This window comes from Theropithecus gelada, chromosome 12, assembly GCF_003255815.1.
Source record: "Theropithecus gelada isolate Dixy chromosome 12, Tgel_1.0, whole genome shotgun sequence".
Classification (NCBI taxonomy): Eukaryota; Metazoa; Chordata; class Mammalia; order Primates; family Cercopithecidae; genus Theropithecus; species Theropithecus gelada.
Window position 1 is genome coordinate 45,627,593 of NC_037680.1, and position 21,074 is coordinate 45,648,666.

The window sequence follows — 21,074 nt, forward strand, 5'->3', positions numbered from 1 at the left end:
TGTTACCCACTTGGAGCTTTGTTTCCTTCTCCATCTACCTAAATGCCAGATCAACCATTTTAAAAACATCACCAGTGTCCCACCAACATGGGACATGTACACATATGTAACAAACCTGCACGTTGTGCACATGTACCCTAGAACTTAAAGTAATATAATAATTAAAAAAAGATCACCAGTGTCCTTGGTCCCCTTTCCCCCAACATCTTCATCTACCCCACTAATCACCAATTCCAGAAGAATCCAATATTTGGCATTCCATACAACTTCCTCAGGGGCTGGCTGCTACCATTAGAAATGCTACCATTAAATGCTACCATTTAATAGCTATAGACCATTAGGAGGTCTATAGCCATTAAAAATAATTGTATTCATTTTTCCCTTAGTTGATAAACTAATTAAATACAACTTTTGTAATTTTGGCATACATCAGATCTATGAGACAGCTTATGAACACTGGCACTATCTATGTTCAACAGATAATGAGATAGCCAGTGGGTACTGGCAATGTACTGGGTAATCACATGATAAAAGTGCCCATACCCAAGTGGATACTCATAGGGTGAGTGCCACATATTATAAATAATATTATTGGGTGTGTCCTCTAAGAACACATATCTTCCCACTGGAATAACGTTTACATTGTTAGTCCTGTTCCTTCCATCTTTCATTACACTCTTGCCATCTATCATGAGATGTGAGTCTTCGTGGTGATGTAAATGAAAGCAAGCTAGTAGGTTAGTATGGCACACTGGCAAAGGAAGAAGGCATACTGTACTACTAGAAGCTATCTCGAGACCTAACATACGCAGGCATCATTATAACAATATAGTTTCCTGAAGTTCTGTGAGCCAAACTGGCCTTTCTTCTCCATATTACTCCAAGATCCCATAAAAGTTATGATGTCTAAAGGGGGTCTCACATAAGCATAAAGGAATCTTTGATAGGAATGAACAAAGCTAATGGTTTTGAACAATTTAGCATAGAAAGCATAGGAGTGACACATAGAGCATTACGAGATGTGAAGGCAACAACGGTGAATGTGGTCAGTTTTACAACTGACCTATAACTAGGCCTGCTAACCAGCACTGCCATCCATAAACCCAGGGCCTTGTCAACATGATTTACAGCAAAATGTGTGCACGTAATTGTGAAGAAAGCTGTGGTCAAGGCAGACTGGCTTGGCTCCATTTGGTCTCCCGGTAGCTATTTAACTCATTTCCAAATGGTTTGAAAACACCAATGCTTTCCTTTCTCTAATTTAGATCCAATGCATGAGGAAAAACAAGTCACCAAGCAAATCACCAAGCTTTCAGACACTATTGCAATTCAGTATTCTCGCTCACCCCCAAATTGTCGTCCCTCAGTCTTATCATCTATGATTTTCAGCAGCATCAGTAATGAGTCAAGAGAAAAAAAAAAAAGTCAATAGGAAAAATCATCTCCTGTCCCACTGTACAAAATGGAGAGCACACTTTCTGCCAAGCAAGCAAGGAGATGCACACTAACAGCACACCTAGTGGAGGCTACTCCAGACACACAGATTTTGGACTTATTTAAAAGCTGATAGCTCAGGTTTTCAAACAAACAGTATTTTTTTTTCTCTTCTACTGTAGCCCTTTCCAAGGAAATTCAGAAATCTCAAGAAAAAAAAGAAAGAGAGAGAGAGAGAGAAAGGGAGAGAAAGTGAAGGAAGGAACAAGGGAGGAAGAAAGAAAGGGAGGGAGGAAATGTTACTGTGCTGTGAGGTCATAGTAACGATAAAGGAAGAACCCAGAAAGCTCAGAATGGGGGGAATAAAGGAGATAACTTGGAGTCTGATCAAAATCAACACCTGCTACAGTTCTTGTGCCTAGAGTCTAAGCCTAGGTATTCAGAACATATTTACATCTAAGACTAATGCTATTAGCTATTTACCAAATTCAGAAAAACTATAGAAGTGCAACACAATAGAACTCTTGAGCAGTAGGGAGAAAATACAGACAAAGAATTATCCACTTTAGCTGCAAAAAATAAAAATCTACACTTTACATCCATATTACTTAAATACAAACAAAGCATATTCTACTGCAGCTTCACTACAAAAGAAGACAGCTCCATCTCTTCAATGTCTTTGGATTGTCAGTTCACAAACTGCCACCTCTCAGCAATGTCCACTCATCAGAGGATGAATCACGCACAGAGTATATTTTCTTGATAGCATTTATCCACTTGTTAAATTACTGCTGAGTCCCTGCTTCTTCACCTCCTCCTTCTTCCTCAGGACCACCACAATAAACACACAATCGTACACCACACTGGACTCCAGTGGTACATTAGCGCCTGTTGATGAGCCGTCCGCCCCTCCAGTCAATGGCCCCTGAGACTCTGCTGCTCTGATCTTGTGCCTACTTAGTATATCTTTCCCATTGTCTTCCTTCGTATGCTGTAAACTGGCCATTCCTGTTGCTCTCAATGTGCCTGTGTGTCCCTTAACAGTCCTTGGCACAAGCAGTACCTCTTCATGGCTCCAGTTGTGCCCAAATGCCTAAGACATACTAAGTCCTACTATGTCAAACTCACCTTCCACCTTGAGCAAGCTCCTTTCTGGAACTCCCCTACTTTTGCTAATGCTCTTACTATTCTCCTAGTCAATCAGGATTGAAACTTACAAATTGTTCTTCTTCTCCATTTCCTTCCATAATCCAAATATTTGTTAAGTGAGATGACGAGAAGTTGGGACGTTAAGAATGTATATGAACTATTTGAAGAGGCCCATTTGGAGAAAGAGGTAAGAAGTCAAACAGTGGAACATTGCAGGAGAGGTCCCCCAAACCAGCAGGCTGTGAGCCGAATCTGTTTGACCCACACAGTGTTTTAAGAATTTTAAAATTTGCTTCCAGCTTTAAAATCAGACTATTTCATATGAAAATCCAGATTTCCAACTTCTCTCAAAAACAGCATCAGAAAATCTGGCCTCCCAGCCCTCCTGCATGATATTGATCAATGTCTGCATCCTTAGTTGGAGACATTGTCTCAGTTCACTCCACCTGCCTCTCCTTGACCCTGAGCCTAACAGCCAAGCTCTATTTATCACCATGCTTATGCTGTTATTTTTCTTATAGCAGAGAAAGGAGAGTGAAACCATTCTTGTAATACCAATGCCTCTACTCCAAGTGGAAAATTAAGCGGGTCACCAGCTTCAAGAAAGAATTCTTACCTCAAGCCCTCTCCACTAATCTCCCCGGCCCCCTTTGCAAGGCCAGATTCTGTCTTTCACAGGCCCTAGGCATTTTTGCCTTCTTGGGCTCCTTCCTCCATAAAAATATCAAAAATTGTATTTAATTTTAAATTGTTAATGATATTATATATTAACAATTTATTTAAGTATCTAACTTCTTTTCATTTTAATGCAGTCATACTGTATAAACCCAGATATGTTAATATTATATATTAAAATACTTTCTTTGATGTAAAAGGTTTTTTTTTCCTCTTGATTTTAAAAGGAATCCAAACATTTTCATAGGCCACCAAAAGCAACATGGGCCCTGGGCACTGTGGCCACTGTGCCTAATAGGTAAGTAAGCCCAGCCCCCATGGACATTTGAGGCTTGCTGGGTAACTTTTGAATCCTCAATTCACCTGAATATCTCTGGGATACACAGTCCGTAACCACAGGTGAATTCATTTTCAGAGCAAGTTCTCCTGGTGCAATTCTGATTCTCATCGTAGCCATCAGTACAATCCACATCGCCATCACAGACCCAAGACTGGGGAATGCACCTCCTGTCCGGAGGTCTGTCATTTACACAGAGGAACTCGGAATCCGAGCAGTTTTGATTCTCTGAAACCAAAGCACGCAAGAATCAGAAAGCATGAGAGCTCAGTGCAGCAGTTAATTCTCTTTTCTTTAATGTTACTTACCATTCTAAGGATGAAAGGAAATGGGAGGAAAACACGTAGACAAATTACATTGCTACTATAATAATAGATCATAATACAAATACCTCCAAAGGTTCCATTTTAATTGCTTTGGACCCTGGCTTTTTAAAAGAAATCAATATAATAAAACATCTCATTTATTTTTCCATAAAATACATTAGAATGGTCATACTTTTTTCCTTAGGGCTTCAGAAAACCACTACCATTTTGTTAATTGGACACCAAACGCCTTATATTTTGGTAATTTTTTTAGTTTACAAAGTATAATCACACAAGCACAATGTGAGATAGGTATTTTTACACCAGTTGTATAGACGAGAAAACTAAAGCCCAAGATGGTTAACTGGATGTCTCAAAGTCATAGAACTACGTGAAGAGCTAGGGCTTCAAACCTAGGTCTTTCTCCTCCAAATTTGGTGCTTTTTCAACTACATTATAGCTACCACCCCAAGCAGTATTGGGGTGGAGAGGAAAGGCATATGTTAACAGAGTTGTCAGAAACCATGATGCTATGAGGAAAGAGATGAGAGACTGACATCGAGTCATTAGTGTCCACAAAACAAAAGAACAGGTGTTTTATCCAGTCTCATTGCGGGTGAATAGGAAACAAAAGAAAGAAGGAGATGTTGGTAAAGACAGCTGGGAGAAATGCACACACCACAATCCATGTATGTGCAGCTGTCAACCACCCATGTCAGTGGACAGGGTGGATAGAGTAAATGTGGAGTTGTGACCCACCCCCACAGTGACAACACAGGAGGGTGCCATCAGATGCAAGCAGCAGGGAGTCACTGAGTCTATTGCCCTACCATAGAAAGACATTCTGATTAATTCTTGGACTAGCTAAGACTTCCATACCCTGTTGGTAATGAAAATGATGTTCCATTTTCTACTCAAGAGGCGTAACACCCCTCCCTCCATACGGCTTTAAGGTGATGAAGGAAACTAGAAGCAGTCCATTGTTATACTGTGAAGGTTGCTATTAAGAGTGGCCAATCACTGGGTGCAGTGGCTCACGCTTGTAATCCCAGCACTTTGGGAGGCCAAGGCAAGAGGACTGCTTGAGCCTAGTAGTTTGAGACTAGCCTGGGCAATATAGTGAGACCTCATCTCTACAAAAAAATATAAAAAATCAGCCAGGCATGGTGGTGGGCCTATGATCCAAACTACTTGAGAGGCTGAAGGAGGAGGATCGCTTGAGCCTGGAAGGTGGAGACTGCACTGAGCCATGATCCCGCCACTGCACTCCAGCCCGGGCAACAGAGTAAGACCTTGTCTCAAAAAATAAAAAATAAAAAATAAAGTAGCCAACCAAGTATTTGTGGGTTTTTTTTTTTCCCTAGAAATGTAGGACGTTACATCCATTAGCCAAATGTAAGAGAAAGAAAGTAAACATAAAGTCATTTCTCATTACTCTGAAGCATTTAAGTGGATGATATCAAACACTCCCAGCATAGAGAAACAAAGGTAACATTCTATCAGTGTCCATTCAATTAAGAAATCTTCGATCGTACTCTCCAAACACAGAAAAACAACTCTACTGCGTTTCCCTGGAATGTGACTCTGCAGAGGAATTAATCAGCTTCACTTACGACACTGGTGCCTTTCATCCTCATCACTCATATCCCCACAGTCATTATCACCATCACAGATCCATTCGCTTGGGATGCACCTCCCCTGATCACACTTGAACTCATCGGCGAGGCAGGTTCGCTCAGGGTGACCTGAAAAGATCAATAGCGTTCTCAGTGAAAAGAGTGGTTTGCAGTCCAGGAATCTGGAGACAAGCTGGCTGGAGCATGGGTTGTCTAGACAACCTGAACCAGAGCATTATTTTATTATATACATCTCGGGTAGTCCTCCAGTAAGACTAGTACCAGTGACCAACAGTTTGAGATAACAGCAGTCAACTGACAGTGCAAAGCCCTAATTATCTTTGGTGACTAAAATGAGATACAATATTCCCTTATGGGTATGGTAGAGAAAGAACATTTCTTTTCCCAGGGAAGATGGGAATTACCTACTATTTCACATTTCTATTTTAAAATCTACTTTTCATCCAAAACCATTTTGTTTCATGCAAACTCTCCCCGGCCTGCACTCTCCATCCCCGCTTCCTTGCTCCCTTTCCTTCTTTCCATAACACTTACCACCATCTGTCAACATACTAGACAATTTACTGATTGATTGCCTGTCTCCCCTCTTTAGAATATTAGCCCATTTGGGCAGGGATTGTTGTCTTATTCACTGACACAGCCCAAAAGTTCCTAGAACATGGCTGTTCAATAAATACTGAATTAAAATAAGTCACTCTTCCACTTCAAATTAGCCATCACTGATTCAGATTCTTTAACCCTAACCCCACATGTTCCTATTTAACTAATCAAGGTGTCATAGGCTCCCAAACCCAGGGTGTACTGGAATTAGCCTAAGGCGAGAGAAAATATAATTGCAACTGATAAAGACATAGCCTAATCATAACAGTAAGAAGAAACAGGCTCTTTTAGAAGCTGCTATGAAAAGTGTGCACGTTGATCCAGACCTATTTTTTTGTTGTTGAGACAGTCTCACTCTGTCACCAAGCTGGAGCACAGTGGCGCAATCTTGGCTCACTGCAACCTCTGCCTCCCGGGTTCAAGTGATTCTCCTGCCTCAGCCTCCCGAGTAGCTAGGACTACAGGCACCTGCCACCACGCCTGGCTAATTTTTGTATTTTCAGTAGAGACAGGTTTCACCACGTTGGCCAGGATGGTCTCGATCTCTTAACCTCGTGATCTGCCCACGTCGGCCTCCCAAACTGCTAGGATTACAGGCGTGAGCCACCACACCCGGCCTGATCCAGATTTCTTGAAGAGATCTATCCCCTTTGACACAGCAGCACCACTTGTGGACATCTAGACCAAATGGATCTTTCCACATGTGCACAAAAAGGTTTCTAAAAGGATGTTCATTCTGGCACTGTTTTTCATAGCGAAAAAATGGAAACAACCTAAATGTCCAACCACTAGGAAAAGGATAAAAATACATGGAGACCATTCATATTTCAAAGTATTCTTTGGCAGTGTACAGGAATGAGGCAGGTCTGCATTTGCTGACATGATATTAAGCTTAAAAAAATAATGTATGCAGAAAATATGTATAGTTACACCCCATCTGTTTTTTTTTTTAAAAACTATATATCAAGATATATAAAAGTAAAGTAAGATATATAAAAGATAAAAGTAAGGAGAATTCACACCCATCCTTAATAGTGATTATCTTTGAGGAGTGAGGGGATTGGAGAAGGATGAAAAAATGTAAATTTTACTTTTTTGCACATCGTATTATTTCTTTAAAATATATTTCTGAATATTATTACTTTACTACAATGAGGACATATTCATATGTAGGTTATATGCTTAAATTTTATTTAAATAGATCAGGTCATTGGTACTCACTGCTATTACTATGACTCTCATTACCATAGAGAAGTTTAAAAAGTCATATTAATTCTTCATATATTTGAACCAATAATTCACACATTTGAACCAATCTCTGAGACTATTCTACTCATCTAGTAGTTATTAATTATTTCTCTACAGGTCCTTAAAACTCTATGTGTCCTTTGCTTTCTATAAAACTTTCAGTGTTGGGGAAAAAGAACTTAGTGAAGCACTCCATATACCACCCTCCAACACGGAATTTAAACCTGAGAGAAAATTGGAATCAAAAATAGTTTGACTTCAGCTATAAAACTATACTAATGATCCTAAGAAAATATCCTGAAAATAAAATGTTTTAAATGTGGTGTTAATATTTACTGCAACAATATATACAATAGAAAAATAAAATAAAATAAACCTAATGTTTAATAATAGAGGCAGTCAACTTGATGATACTATAACCACTCAATGGAATATTATAGTCATTAAAAGGAGTATGAAGACAAGGATGAGCAAACTTTTTCTTAACTAGGTAGTAAATATTTTAGGTTTACAGGCCCTATGGCCTCTGTTGCACCTACTGGACATAACCATTGTAGAAGGACAGCAGCCATAGATGTTATGGGGCTGCATTTGAGTAAAATGCTATCTATAAAGACAGGCAACTGGCCCACAGCCATAGTTTTGTGACTCCTAAATAGCAATATGATTTATTGACAGGTTTTTTAAAGCAAAGTAGAAGATTGTATTTTTATATTTTTACAATGATGTAAAAAAATGTGCACGGATATAGATTAGAATTTGTGAAGGCCAATAGCAGACTCCAAATGTAAACAGGGCATAACTGTCCCCAGGAATACAACCAAAGGCCCCTGCAACTTCTTGGGCCTCTTGTGCACAGAGACAGAACAGGAAGAGGATGCATGCCCCTAATATGCTCCTTCCGCATGTATATTACTCCAATCACTTTTGGGTCTTCTGACAGCTTTCTGGGCCAGCACTCAACCAAATTCAGAAACTTCAATTGAGAGTCAACTAAAATTAAGTTCTACCAGCTAAGCACTGTATTAGGTGCATCACCAATATAATTTCATTTTATCAGCATTAATCAGCAGCTGCCACATCCTGATCAGCTCCCCACACCGTGCTCTGCACTAACAGGTCTTTAATGAATATCCGCTGAGCAGTGTCAGCATTCCAGATGAAAGCTGGGACAGGAAGTGCAAGCATTCAGCAGTCATGACCCTGGTCTGTATTTGAAGTGGTTGGAAGAGACTGAAGTTGTCTAGCTGCATCGTGATGTTTTTCATGCTTGCTTACTCTCTTACCGCAAGAGGCAGGTTCATCAGAGGCATCAGAACAATCTATTTCCTGATCGCAATACCAATGTTGAGGAATACAGCGCCCGGATGTGCATTGGAACTCACTGCTGCTGCACGTGTGAGTGGCTGCAGGAGGGAAAGAAGATAAAACTCATGAGCAAAACGCAAGCATGTTCCCATCAGTCTTAACCTGCCTCTATCTCTGAGCTAGATAATAGTTACCAAAAAAGGAAGACTAAGCCTGGAAAATGGGTGTTTGTGTAAGCTTTCTGTGGGGAGGGAGAAGTACGGGAGACAGAAGGAAGTCAGTCCTGCCCCAATTCCCCAATTGTTTTTTCTGGATTCCAGAAATCAAAAAAAAAAAATTGTATTTGTTAGAAATACCAAGGAACTATCTTTGTGATAAATGAAATCACAAATTATAAGTCTTGGTTTTATTTTTTCTACTATAATGTAAAATTAAATAAATTCCATTGCAATAATAATTAAAAGCAAAACAATAATATGACCATATCTAAGTTCCCTCCACACACAACCTTTTAGCCATGTTAGATAATAATTCTAGAAAGTTGGCAAAGTTATCTTCTTATTCATCCTTGGAATACCAGACTTTTAGTTGAGTAAGTGGGAACTCTGCCTATGTTTGAACATTGACTCTTTTCTCGAGTAACTTTAGGTAGCTCTGGTCATATGCATTTTCCAAATTGTTATGTGGGTGCACATCTAATTAAAGTCTTGCAATTATTCTGGTCTATGAGGCTCTCTTGCTTTGGCCCCTGATATCTGATGATTTGCCAGAGGAGAACCGACATGGAAGCAGAGGTCCCCGGAAAGTCAGCAATAACTCCTATCTGTCTAGCCCTATCTGGTGGCGGCATCCTGAATTCTGCTTCCTTGTGCTGCTGTTATTACAACAGATTCCTCTTCCTGTGCTGTACCCTAGCTTGGTGACAAATAATTATGATGTCCTTTGGTTTTCTTGGGAGGGGACCATTGACAAGAGTTTAACTACATATACCCAGAACAGGGAAGGGCAATCACTAAATCCTTAAATTATGTGACTATTTATAGTAATAGTCTCAAAGTTATCAAACTTAAGAAAGGCTTTTTAATTTGAGCTGTAAATACAGGAAATTGTTTGAATGAACCAAATTGCTAAATATGAAATAGAGATTTCTGAAATTGAAATGTACCTAGGAGATATAAAGATACTTTCAGTTACTGGTCAGGCACGGTGGTTCACACTTGTAATCCCAGAACTTTGGGAGGCTGAGGTGGGTGGATCGCTTGAACCCAAGAGTTCCAGACCAGCCTGGGTAACACAGCGAAACCCCATATCTACAAAAAATACAAAAATTAGCCAGGCGTGGTGGCACATGCATGTAATCCCAGCTACTCAGGAGGCTGAGGTGGGAGGATGGCTTGAGCCCAGCAGGCGGAGGTTGCAGTGAGCTGTGATCATGCCACTGCACTACAGCCCAGGTGACAGAGTGAGGCTGTCTGAAAAAAAAAATTGTTTTCAGTTACTAATAGCCACTATAATAATATTAAGAGTAAATTATAAAGGTTTAACAGGCAAATTCTGCCTAAGTAGATGAAGGTGAAAGGCTTTCAACACTGGGAGAAATGGCTCTCCAATAGTAGCAGATCTCTGGAAGAAATATTCGGGGTCTGGGAATTCCAGCCAGGGAACAGAGAGAAAGAGTTTCTCATACCCATGCAATCACATACGAAAGCATCTGCCTACCACCTCTACTTAGAAGGTCAATGTGAAATGACAATTGAAATCAGCCCAGATACGCAAGCTTCATATTTTTGTATTAGCTCACAACGTGCATCTCTGGAACAATGGAAAGAAAAGCAGTTTTATCTTACTCACTGCAATAAGTAGGGTTTTCATCACTGTTATCTCCACAGTCATTGTCTCCGTCACACAAATAAATGCGAGGAATACAAATATTTGAATTCTGACATTTCGTGTATCCAGACTGGCAAGTGCGATCAGCTTGAAAAACACAACCAGATAAATATTTGGAATATATCCACCAAATATGTATTATGAACAGTATCCATGCTAACAGATCTATTGTAGAAATCAAACCACTGGAAGGGCGGCATTTTCAAAGCTATCAGAAAGGCAGGATTCATGATACTTATGTTACTTATAGACTCTATAGTAAAAAGACATATTTCCAGCTGATACTGGGGAGAAGGGAGAGGAGATACTGATTTGTAACTTAAATCAACTGTTTTCATTAGTTAATAGTATCAACGAGAGTTCCAACTCTTGGTAAAATAAACTATGGCATTTCCACACAATGGAGTAATATGTAGCTATTAAAGGAATAGAGAAGATTTCAATATACTGATAAGTAATGACAGTATAATCTTCAGGATATATTGTTAATAGTAAGAAAGCAAGATTCAAAACAGTAGGCTATCTTTTGTGTAAGAAAAATGACAATATAAGTGTATGTGTGTGTGTAGCAAGAGAGAGATGCTTCTACTAAAAACAAAAACAACAAAGAAAAGATAAACTAACAAAAATTGTCATCTCTCTGGATAGATTGAGAAGAGTACAGAGGAAGCAGAAAGGAGAGGAAGAAATGAAGGACTTCTGTAAATGCACCTCGTCATGTAGATTTTTATTGAAATAAAATCAATAAAATAAAAATGAGAAAAAAATAACATTTAGAAAGAGCAATAGATGAAGCTAACTATATATCAAGTCGATAGAATAACCCTGCAGAAAAAAAATTCCAAATATCTCTAAAATCCGTATTTTGACTGCATACCTCTAGTGGGACATAATCTAAAATGCAAGAAGAATCTTGCATTTAGTAGATTTAGTGTTAATAGTATTATTTGAGTGGTTATAATAATGTTGAAATTATTATAGGCATTTTGAAATTACTATATAATAAAACAAACAAGTAACTATATTCATGTCAAGAGAAACCATGATTTTAAGCATGAGAAGAGATGTGATTATAAAATCTAAAATGTAAACAACCTGTAATCTTAAATTTAAATGAGAAATATCAGTAAAAAGTTTCTTCTGGCCAGGCGCGGGGGCTCACACCTGTAATCCCACCACTTTGGGAGGCCGAGGCAGGTGAATCACGAGGTCAGGAGATTGAGACCAACCTGGCTAACACGGTGAAACCCCATCTCTACTAAAAAATGCAAAAAATTAGCCAGGCATGGTGGTGGGCACCTGTAGTCCCAGCTACTCAGGAGGCTGAGGCAGGAGAATGACGTGAACCCGGGAGGTAGAGCTTGCAGTGAGCTGAGATCATGCCACTGCACTCCAGCCTGGGCGACAGAGTGAGACTCCATCTCAGAAAAGAAAAAAAAAAAGTTTTTTCCTTAAAAGCTGTATTTCCTAGCTCTGACCATTGAAAAGGACTAGAAGCAATGAAAGCTAAGTAGGAATGAGCACCTCAACCCTGTGATAATTTCTAAGAATCACAAAGGGAATAAGGTCTCCTTGGAAAAGTGGCTAATTCCAGGACTGGAACAGGAAATATAAGACAAGCTTGAGCTATAAGAAGATGGACTGGGGTCATGTCAAAGAACAGAAAATCCAACTTAAGGACTCCCATTGGCCTAAGTTTGGACAACTGGGCACTAAAAAGAACAGTTGACAGCACTGTATTAAAACTTATCAAATACATAAAGATCAAAGGGTTCAATATAATACTAAACTAAACTAAACAAAAACTTAATTATCCTGTGTCATCAACTCATTACTCTGAAAATTGACAAGCAAAAGGTATTTATCCTGTAGATTATAATTACCCACAAAAGCTGACAAGGGAAATGTCTTCTTTATCAAACTTCAGCTAATAAATGTGGCAGGAATACTATAATTTTAAAGTGCCCATTTCATAACCCTTAAAGAAATAATAGGTTTATGGAACAACTACCCATGGATGCTAAAACCACTGGGTGAAAGGAGGATGGGAGTTTCATAAGAGAAGATTCAGGCTGAGGCCAGAATCCACTTAAAGTGGGGCAACCCAACATCATGTGCCTCATGAGGTGATGCAACAGGAAATGCACAGCTTCACCTCTGAAACACTCTTACCCAAAGAATTGCACCTGTTACGATCAAAACTCTAAGTCTAAATACCAGTTCATAGGAAATAAGAGGGATAAGATAAATTAAATGGATCAATTATGCAATTAGTCAAATCCAGAATGTGAGATATTCTACAGGACAAATCACCCAATCTTTCTAATGAATCAATGACATTAAAAAGTGGGAAGTGTTGTGGCATAAAAGAAATTGAAGAATTATAACAATCAAAATCAATGTGTAGATCTCATCTGAACCCTAACTTGAACAGAGTAACAGTAAAAATACATTTTGGGGATAAGCGACAAAATCTGAACACGGACTAGGTACTCAGGAATATTAAGTAAGTACTGTTGATTTTGCCAGGCATTATAACAGCATAGTAGTTATTTTCCAAAATATTATCAGTGAAGTGCATGTCTAGGAGTCACTTTAAAATACTAGAAAAAAGGAGAGAAAAATGAAACAAGATTGGTATTTGTTAATACTTGCTACCGTGCCTAGCCAAAAATTTACATTTTAGATAAATACTTCGGTTTTCTTTTTTTTTTGGAAAGCCTTCGTTTTTATATAATAATTTCATCTCCCATGATCCAAGACTTCAGACCCAAAATCACAATAAGCACTTAAGATAAACTTACGGCAATTTTTCTCATCTGAAGTGTTATTATCATGGCAGTTGTCTACACCATTGCAGACAAACTCACGAGGTATGCACCTTCTATTATTGCACATAAACTCCGTGGTGGCATTGCAGTCCCTGAACAGGCACCCTGCCTCATCACTGCCATCACCACAGTCATTGTAGTAATCACAGCGGTAAGAGTATTGGACACATCGCCCATTGGCACAGGTGAAGGCTGTCGGTGAGCAGGTGTGAAGTGCTAAGAAGAGGAAAAACATGAGAACAAACCCTCTTGATTAAAGCATTATCCTAATTTTTAAAAAGATACAATTAAATAAAAGGGACACTTTGAATTTACCTTCCAAGGCAAAAAACGCTGCAAAACGGACTGCATGCAAAGTGAGATAACACTTTTAATTAGTTAGATTAAGCAAAATATGTTGCATACCTTTTTAAAATAAATTGTTTTATGCACAAATCAAGTAATTTCAGCACAAATCAAAGTCATTCTATCTCTCGATAATCTCAATTTATCTCAATCACAGAAAAGCAAGCAATTATAGTTTATTTCAGGAAAATAAAAACTCCTAGCCCCTATCACAGTCTGCTAGGAAAAGGTAACCAACCTCAGAACTCCCTGAGAAAGTCCACTGTGTTTTACTCACTCTATTCAGATGGAAGCTGAGGATTGGAAGTTATTTTCATAAAATTATTGAAATAATGACCTTTGTGCTATGAAAATTAGTAAAAATGATACGTTTTCTTAGTCCCAAGCTAAGCCAGGCTTAGCATGCAGCATGTCTCATGCTAGGGTTTTTTACATATTGTTTCTCTTACTCCTCACAAGAACCCTAGTAGTAGCTCCATTTTACAGATGAGACATCTGAGGCTTGAGATATTAAGTAACTTTCCCAGGGCTATACAGATTACAAAATACAATCACCAGGATGATAACTGTGCTCATGCTCTTAACCACTATAGGGGTGATTTAACAGAAACAGTCTGGATTATAAGAGGAAACATGTTTCAGCTCTACCAGGATGCCTAGGCACACAGTTCGAACCCATTCACACACAGCAGGATTCCGTACCAAACACTTGACATCAAGATGCCATTAGCTCCTACCAAAAGCACCAAGAGTCCAACTCACCACAGACACTTTCCATCTCATCACTGCCGTCCCCACAGTCGTTGTCATTATCACACTTCCACTCTTTCGAGATGCAGCGCCCATTGGAGCAGGTGAAGGAAGATGCACCACATCGTTCACCATTGTCCACAATGCAGTGCTTCCTGTTATTGGCCAAATACCAGTTGCCCTCATGTGGACACTGGCACTCAGCACCGTTTGGACCTGAAGAAAGATAATCCCAGAAGAAGCAAAAGATGGATGCAGCCACCGTTCACATTGTCCCCTACAAATAGCACTTGCAACAGCTTCTACATTAAATGCTCCCTAAGACAAGCCATGGAAATTCTGCCCATTAACCTTTTAACTATATTCTGAGTCACTTTTCCATCAAGAAGAGCAATCACCAATTTCTAATAAATGTGCCGATTCCTTCTAAACAACAGGAAATATCAACGTCTCTTCTCAGCAAAATTTGCAAAGCAACAACATCAAAAGGCACATCTTCCCATGAATTTGCTGTTCTTTATAAAATGCACAATGAAGCACATATGATCCCACCCGCAAATACCACCAGAAATATTTCAAACTATAAATAATACCTCTTAAGCAGAAAATGTACATCCTTTTATAAGGAAGGCAGGCTCATTGACAGAATTCCTAGTCAAGACATGAAGTAGGGCAGCCAAGCCCTTCATCTTTCTTTCTAACTCCATCAAGCTTGTATTTAAAATGCCTTCATAAGCTGAGCGCTGTGGCTCACACCTGTAATCCCAGCACTTTGGGAAGCTGAGGTGGGCGGATCACTTGAGGCCAAGAGTTTGAGACTAGCCTGGCCAACATGGTGAAGCCCCATCTCTACTAAAAATACAAAAATTAGCTGGACATGGTGGTGTACGCCTGTAGTCCCAGCTACTAGGGAGGCTGAGGCAGGAGAATTGCATGAACCCGGGAGGTGGAGACTGCAGTGAGCCGAGATCCTGCCACTGCACTCCAGCCTGGGCGACAGAGTGAGACTCCGTCTCAAAAATAAAATAAAATAAAATAAAATAAAATGCTTTCATAAAAGGGCTCCATATAGAATAGAAAGGAAGCCTGCCAAGTCTTCTTCTCAAAATACAGTCCCAGGTCTATTTTATAAATTACCCTGAAATCAAGGAGAATTTGAATTTTTTTTCTCCTGTGAGAACTTCAGCCTTCCTTACCAATTGTATTGTGATCATTATTCTCCATGTTTTAATGTTCATGGTCAGTGCCTTACCTGGTGCACAGATATGGCTGCAGCCCCCATTAAACTGTTCACAAGGATTGTTACACTGTTCTTTCTGGTTCTTCACAACAGTGTTGATTCCCCTGGGCTGGGAGAGCAAATTTGTGGTCATTGCAATCTGACCTGACCCGTCATATTTGTTAGCTCGGTAAATTCTTTGTGTGTACAAGTCAGTCCAGTAAATATACTGGCCATAGAGAGTCAAGCCGAAAGCATGAACTGCTGCATTGACAATGACTTCACGATCCATGCCCGTCAGAGTGCTGCGTTCAATCTTCTGCCTAAAATGAAGCAAAAAAAAAAAAAATTAAAAAGTTGAAATCTCAAATGAGTTAAGTTTTCAACTGGCAACCCAATACATGTGCCTCATGATTGTTTACACAAGCCCCCAACTTTCTTTTCAAGTGGGGCATATGGCAGCTAGAAATGTTTCTTCTGGAGATGGGAGGTCTTGTTTGCTTATCAAACAATAGACTTTATAAAATCATTGACTTCCAAATATGAATAGTAATCCTGAAAAAGGAACCGGGTTGACATTAGAAACAGGAAAACATGAAATAATCCATGTAATGCATGGAACTCAGTGTTGAGCACATAGCAGACTCTCAATAAAACAATAACTTTTCCATCCCACTTCCTTAGTGACTTTTTCGATTTGACATTTATTGAGTACCTTGAGGCATTTACCTAGAATAATCCAAGCTTAGACCCAAAGTATCACTGCTTTGTTTCAAATAAGAGAATAAAGAAAAGATCAGGAGGTTAGGAGCTTGGCATCACAAGACTAAAATTCCAAAGAAATATGCAAGAAAAAGTAAGATTCCTAGTATGTAGACACCAGCCATAATAAACAAAATCATTTCATCCCTTCAACTATTCCATTAGGATGACTGGAATGTGAGACACATGGAGGGTACTTGGAGAAGTTACATACAAAATTAGAGTTGACAAAAGGAAAATATTAAGAAATGTGCTGAGGAGAAGCTTGCCAGAGAAGAAAGGGTCTATTTGAAAAGATGACCAAAAGTCAAAGAATAAAGAAAATACTTTTCTAAAAGACATTGAATGCTAAAGCCCAGAAAAAATCTTAATATCAATGGGCATTTAAAAGTCATTCAGATTTTATGGCAGTTACCTAGGGCCTGCAGAATGTAAGTTGAGTAATTTCATTTGTAATTCTAAATTGAGAAAATACATTTATAATTATAGCTGAAATTACAGATATATTTAGCAATGCACCTTCAGATGTCTTTTAGTTCATAATTATTCAATGCATGATATAGATAAATTTTCACAGGTATGTTCACCAAGTTACAATATAAACATAGTTCCTAAAACTGTGATTCTATATTTTGGCAATGTCTATCTGGCATATTATCTTTTCATCACATGATACAAATCCCTCTTCTTTGGAAATGGGAGGAAAAACTCTTCTTAACACCCACATGAGTAACCAGAGACACCTACAGACTAGCGTCCACCCAGTACAGAAGGTCCTCCTCATAGTCCAGAGTCAGCCCACTGGGCATGACCAGGCTGCTGTTCACAATGGGTACCCGGAAGTTTCCTCCCAATGTGGCTCTCTCGATTTTGGCATGCATATCCCAATCAGCCCAGTACAGGTACCTAGTCATACAAAAGGAGTCAATAATTAATTCACAGGGAACCTCATAGTCCTTAAGAAAAAAAAGAAAAAGAAAAGAAAGAAAAAAAGGACAACATTCTTTAATTGCAAATTGCCAGTAACATGGCAAAAGAAACTCCATTTCTACTTACACAACTCATCCAAAAGGGATCTATTGAGTCAGGGTGTTGACTTCCTAGTATGTTGCCAACCTTTCTGCCATCAAAGGGAGCTATGCGCTGCACCCTCCTTCCCAGGTAAAATCATTCAATATGCTTTCCCCCTTAGATCTGTAGCCATGGTGTTATAAGCCCATAACACACTGGCTATCTATGAACACAATTTCAGGCCCCACTCTTTCCAGAAATAAGCAGACAGAAATATAACAAAGATGATGGCATACCCTTGGCAGGGATCTAACACAATTGCTCTTGGTTTTGGAACGCGGGCTATCACTGTGCGGTTAGACCCATCTTCAGCCATGGAATTAATCGTCTGGTTGAGGTAGTCACTGTAATAAATTCTTCTAGTAATCCAATCAAAGGCAATGCCATCAGCAGTCCCTATACCTGGACACATACCGGCAGACACACACACAAGCACACACAAAGACATTAGAGTCTCATATGCATTGGAAACACTCAGTCATCCATGTGTGTTGACCCCATTGTGTCTACTTGCAGGATAAGCAGCACCTGGAGTACACTTACCTGAAGCAATGACAGTTGGAGTATGGATCCCTGAAGACAGGCTGACATAGGAAATCTGTCCAACTCCAGAGGCTAAATTTTGTGTGAAGTAGATTCTATCACTTACACTGTCATAGTCTAGAGACATGACAGTTCTTTCCACATTTATTGTTTGGAAAGGTGGGCTATGGTTTTCAGGGTCCAAGTGTAAGCTTCTCAAGGAATTAGACAAAGCAAAGATGAGGAAATTTTCTGTTGAAATGGCACAATTCTTGCCATCACTTTCTAGGGTCCCAAAGGCACAGTCACATTTCGGGGTGTACAATCCAGGCAGAGCAAAGCAGAGATGAGAGCACCCACCATTATTTTCCAAGCAAGGGTTGTTGTTGACCTCTGCTGGTGACTGGGGTTGGACTTGCTTGTCAAAGATGGTCACATCTCTTAGCCAGTTGATATTGTCTCTTATCACTGTGGGTGGGTCTGTGTTCTCTGGTTCCTTGCTGGCTTGGAAGATTTTTTTCAAATTCCTATCTACCCATATGATAGAATTTCCAAAAACAGTGATGCCATAAGGAGTTGGGTAACGACTGCCGTAACGAATCACCTCAGAGTTCTCTCCATTGATATGAATCCTTGCAATTATATCTAAAGAATCATCAACCCAATAAACGTAGCCATCGCTTCGGTCCACTGCCAAGCCCCGTGGGGTGACAATGCCCTCGGACACAAGCACAGTCCGATTGGTACAGTCAAGGAAAGAACGTTCAATCTTTGGTCTCTGCCCATAGTCAGCCCAGAAGAGGTATCTGTTCTTGGGATCTACAACGATATGCCTAGGCATGTCCACTGTGACTTTAAGAAGAACACGGCGGTAAGTAGTATTGATCCGCAGAACTTCTATCAGTGTTTCAGAAACAAAGGCATTGGTGAAATAAAGATTTCCTATGGGAAAATGAAAGTGCATGCTGATCAATGGAGAACCAAGAAGAAAAAAAGGGAGAACTTTCCAAATTCAGAACAAAATGTATAAGGTTGAAGTTTGGGTCACTATATGTTGTCTTTTCCAAGATGATAAATAAATGTCCCAGTCTAGACTTTGAAAAATAAATTCTTACTCCTAGGAATTACAGAGATTGTGTCTTCAAATTTAGAGAGAACGTGCCTATCTTCAGCTTCTAAAGTACATTAGAATTCATAGCAACATCATAACCCACTTTCTACTGAAAGGTATATTTTCCAGAATGTCCCCCCTTTTCTACTTGAAGCTCTAAATGCTCAATACCAACTTGAAACACTCTAAAGATACATTTTCATAGGACAACTTCTACCCCAATATGATAAAAGTAGCAAAGAGGGAGCACCAGCAGCATCTCAGGTTGTTATTGATGTTATCAAATGCTCTTTGTGCTTAAGGTTAACATGAAGTTTTTCCTTAGTCTTTCTAACTAATGTAGGTGTTTTCATCCCATGGGCCTTCTAAAAGTGACCATAACAAAAGTCCATTTCCCTTTAAGCCTTATGTAAATGCTAGAATAAAAAGATAACTTTGTGAAGATAGTATAATAAGTAGAGAATGGTCGCAAATTATTGATTCCATGTAGTTGAAAGCCTGTTGTTGAACTATCAATGCTAGTACCAAGACACACATATTTTGTTCCTATATCCGATTCAAACCACCTCTGGAGAAATCAGGCCAATGTGAAATATGTTACTGATACATTTTTTCGTTACCTAACTCTACTTGCTATGTATGTATTTGCTCATTGCCAATCCTTTAATCCAGGGTTGGCAAACTTTTTCTGTAAAGGGCAGATAATAAATATTTTAGGCTTTGCAGAGCATATGGTTTCTTTAACAAGTACCCAACCCTGCCACTGTAACATGAAAGCAGCCATAGACAATACACAAATAAATGGGCATAGCTGTGTTACAATAAAACTTTATTTACAAAAACAGGCAACAGGCTGCATTTGACCCACAGGCCCTAGTTTGCTGACTACTGCTTTATCTATACCCTCAGAAATAGTCATTTCTAATCAGGAACAGGAGTTAGGAACCCAGTTAAAGCTTTATTTAACCATACTACCATATTTACTTTTTGCAATAAACTCTTATTATATAGTACTTAGATTTTCATAATACATGTTAATATTACCCCCCCTTTTGTTTTTTTTTTTTGAGACAGAGTCTCACTCTGTCACCCAGGCTTGATGGCAGTGGCATAATCTCGGCCCATTGCAACCACTTCCTCCTGGGTTCAAGCGATTATCCTGCCTCAGCCTCCTGAGTAGCTGGGATTACAGGCACACACTACCATAGCTGGCTAATTTTTGTGTTTTTAGTAGAGATGGGGTTTCACCATGTTGGTCAGGCTGGTCTCGAACTCTTGACCTCAGGTGATCCGCCTGCCTCAGCCTCCTAAAGTGCTGGGATTACAGGCATGAACCACCATGTCCTGCCTACATGCTAATATTTTTAAGTGATGCCTACTTACCAAGCTTGATCCAATGATACTGATTTTATGTAGAATTGGATTATATTCCAAAACATATAATACCACTAATTATGAGTGGTATTTTTACTCAAATGAGTGATAAAAATGAGTGGTTATTCAAGCTTATGTGCATGAATCAATACAACTAAGTTAATGTAATACTGGACCAGGTACTTAAAAAAATTACTAATAAAATATCTCATTATCGAAGTGATTTTTATATATGAATAAAAGGAAGCAATTAAGAATTTGGCAACTAAAATTGCTCAGCTTCAAAGTAAATGAATGCTGTTCCATAGTTTATATTTTTATATCCCTTTCTCTTGAAAATTGAGAAAATTTCTAATGCAGAAATCAGGTGCATATCTAAGTGTAAAAAAACCAAATCCACATAATTTAATATGTTAACCATTTTTGTCTTCAGATTATGTTAATAACAGAAGAAAATGATAATGATTAATTTGTTACGAATCTGTAAACTGAAACACCATCTCATT

The 21,074-nt window shown here is 39.1% G+C and overlaps 1 protein-coding gene across 1 annotated transcript in view; it reads right to left on the reverse strand.

Annotated features, from left to right (window-relative positions):
* Positions 1-21,074, reverse strand: part of LRP2 (LDL receptor related protein 2) — a 214,089-nt gene that overhangs the window by 57,606 nt on the left and 135,409 nt on the right. Inside the window, exons 39-48 of the mRNA XM_025404400.1 lie at positions 18,105-19,025; positions 17,798-17,963; positions 17,238-17,396; positions 15,762-16,051; positions 14,522-14,725; positions 13,388-13,630; positions 10,545-10,670; positions 8,672-8,791; positions 5,514-5,645; positions 3,622-3,823 (exon numbers count right to left, since the gene is read on the reverse strand). Coding sequence (XP_025260185.1) covers positions 3,622-3,823; positions 5,514-5,645; positions 8,672-8,791; positions 10,545-10,670; positions 13,388-13,630; positions 14,522-14,725; positions 15,762-16,051; positions 17,238-17,396; positions 17,798-17,963; positions 18,105-19,025 — 2,563 coding nt within the window. The remainder of the gene's footprint in view (positions 1-3,621; positions 3,824-5,513; positions 5,646-8,671; positions 8,792-10,544; positions 10,671-13,387; positions 13,631-14,521; positions 14,726-15,761; positions 16,052-17,237; positions 17,397-17,797; positions 17,964-18,104; positions 19,026-21,074) is intronic.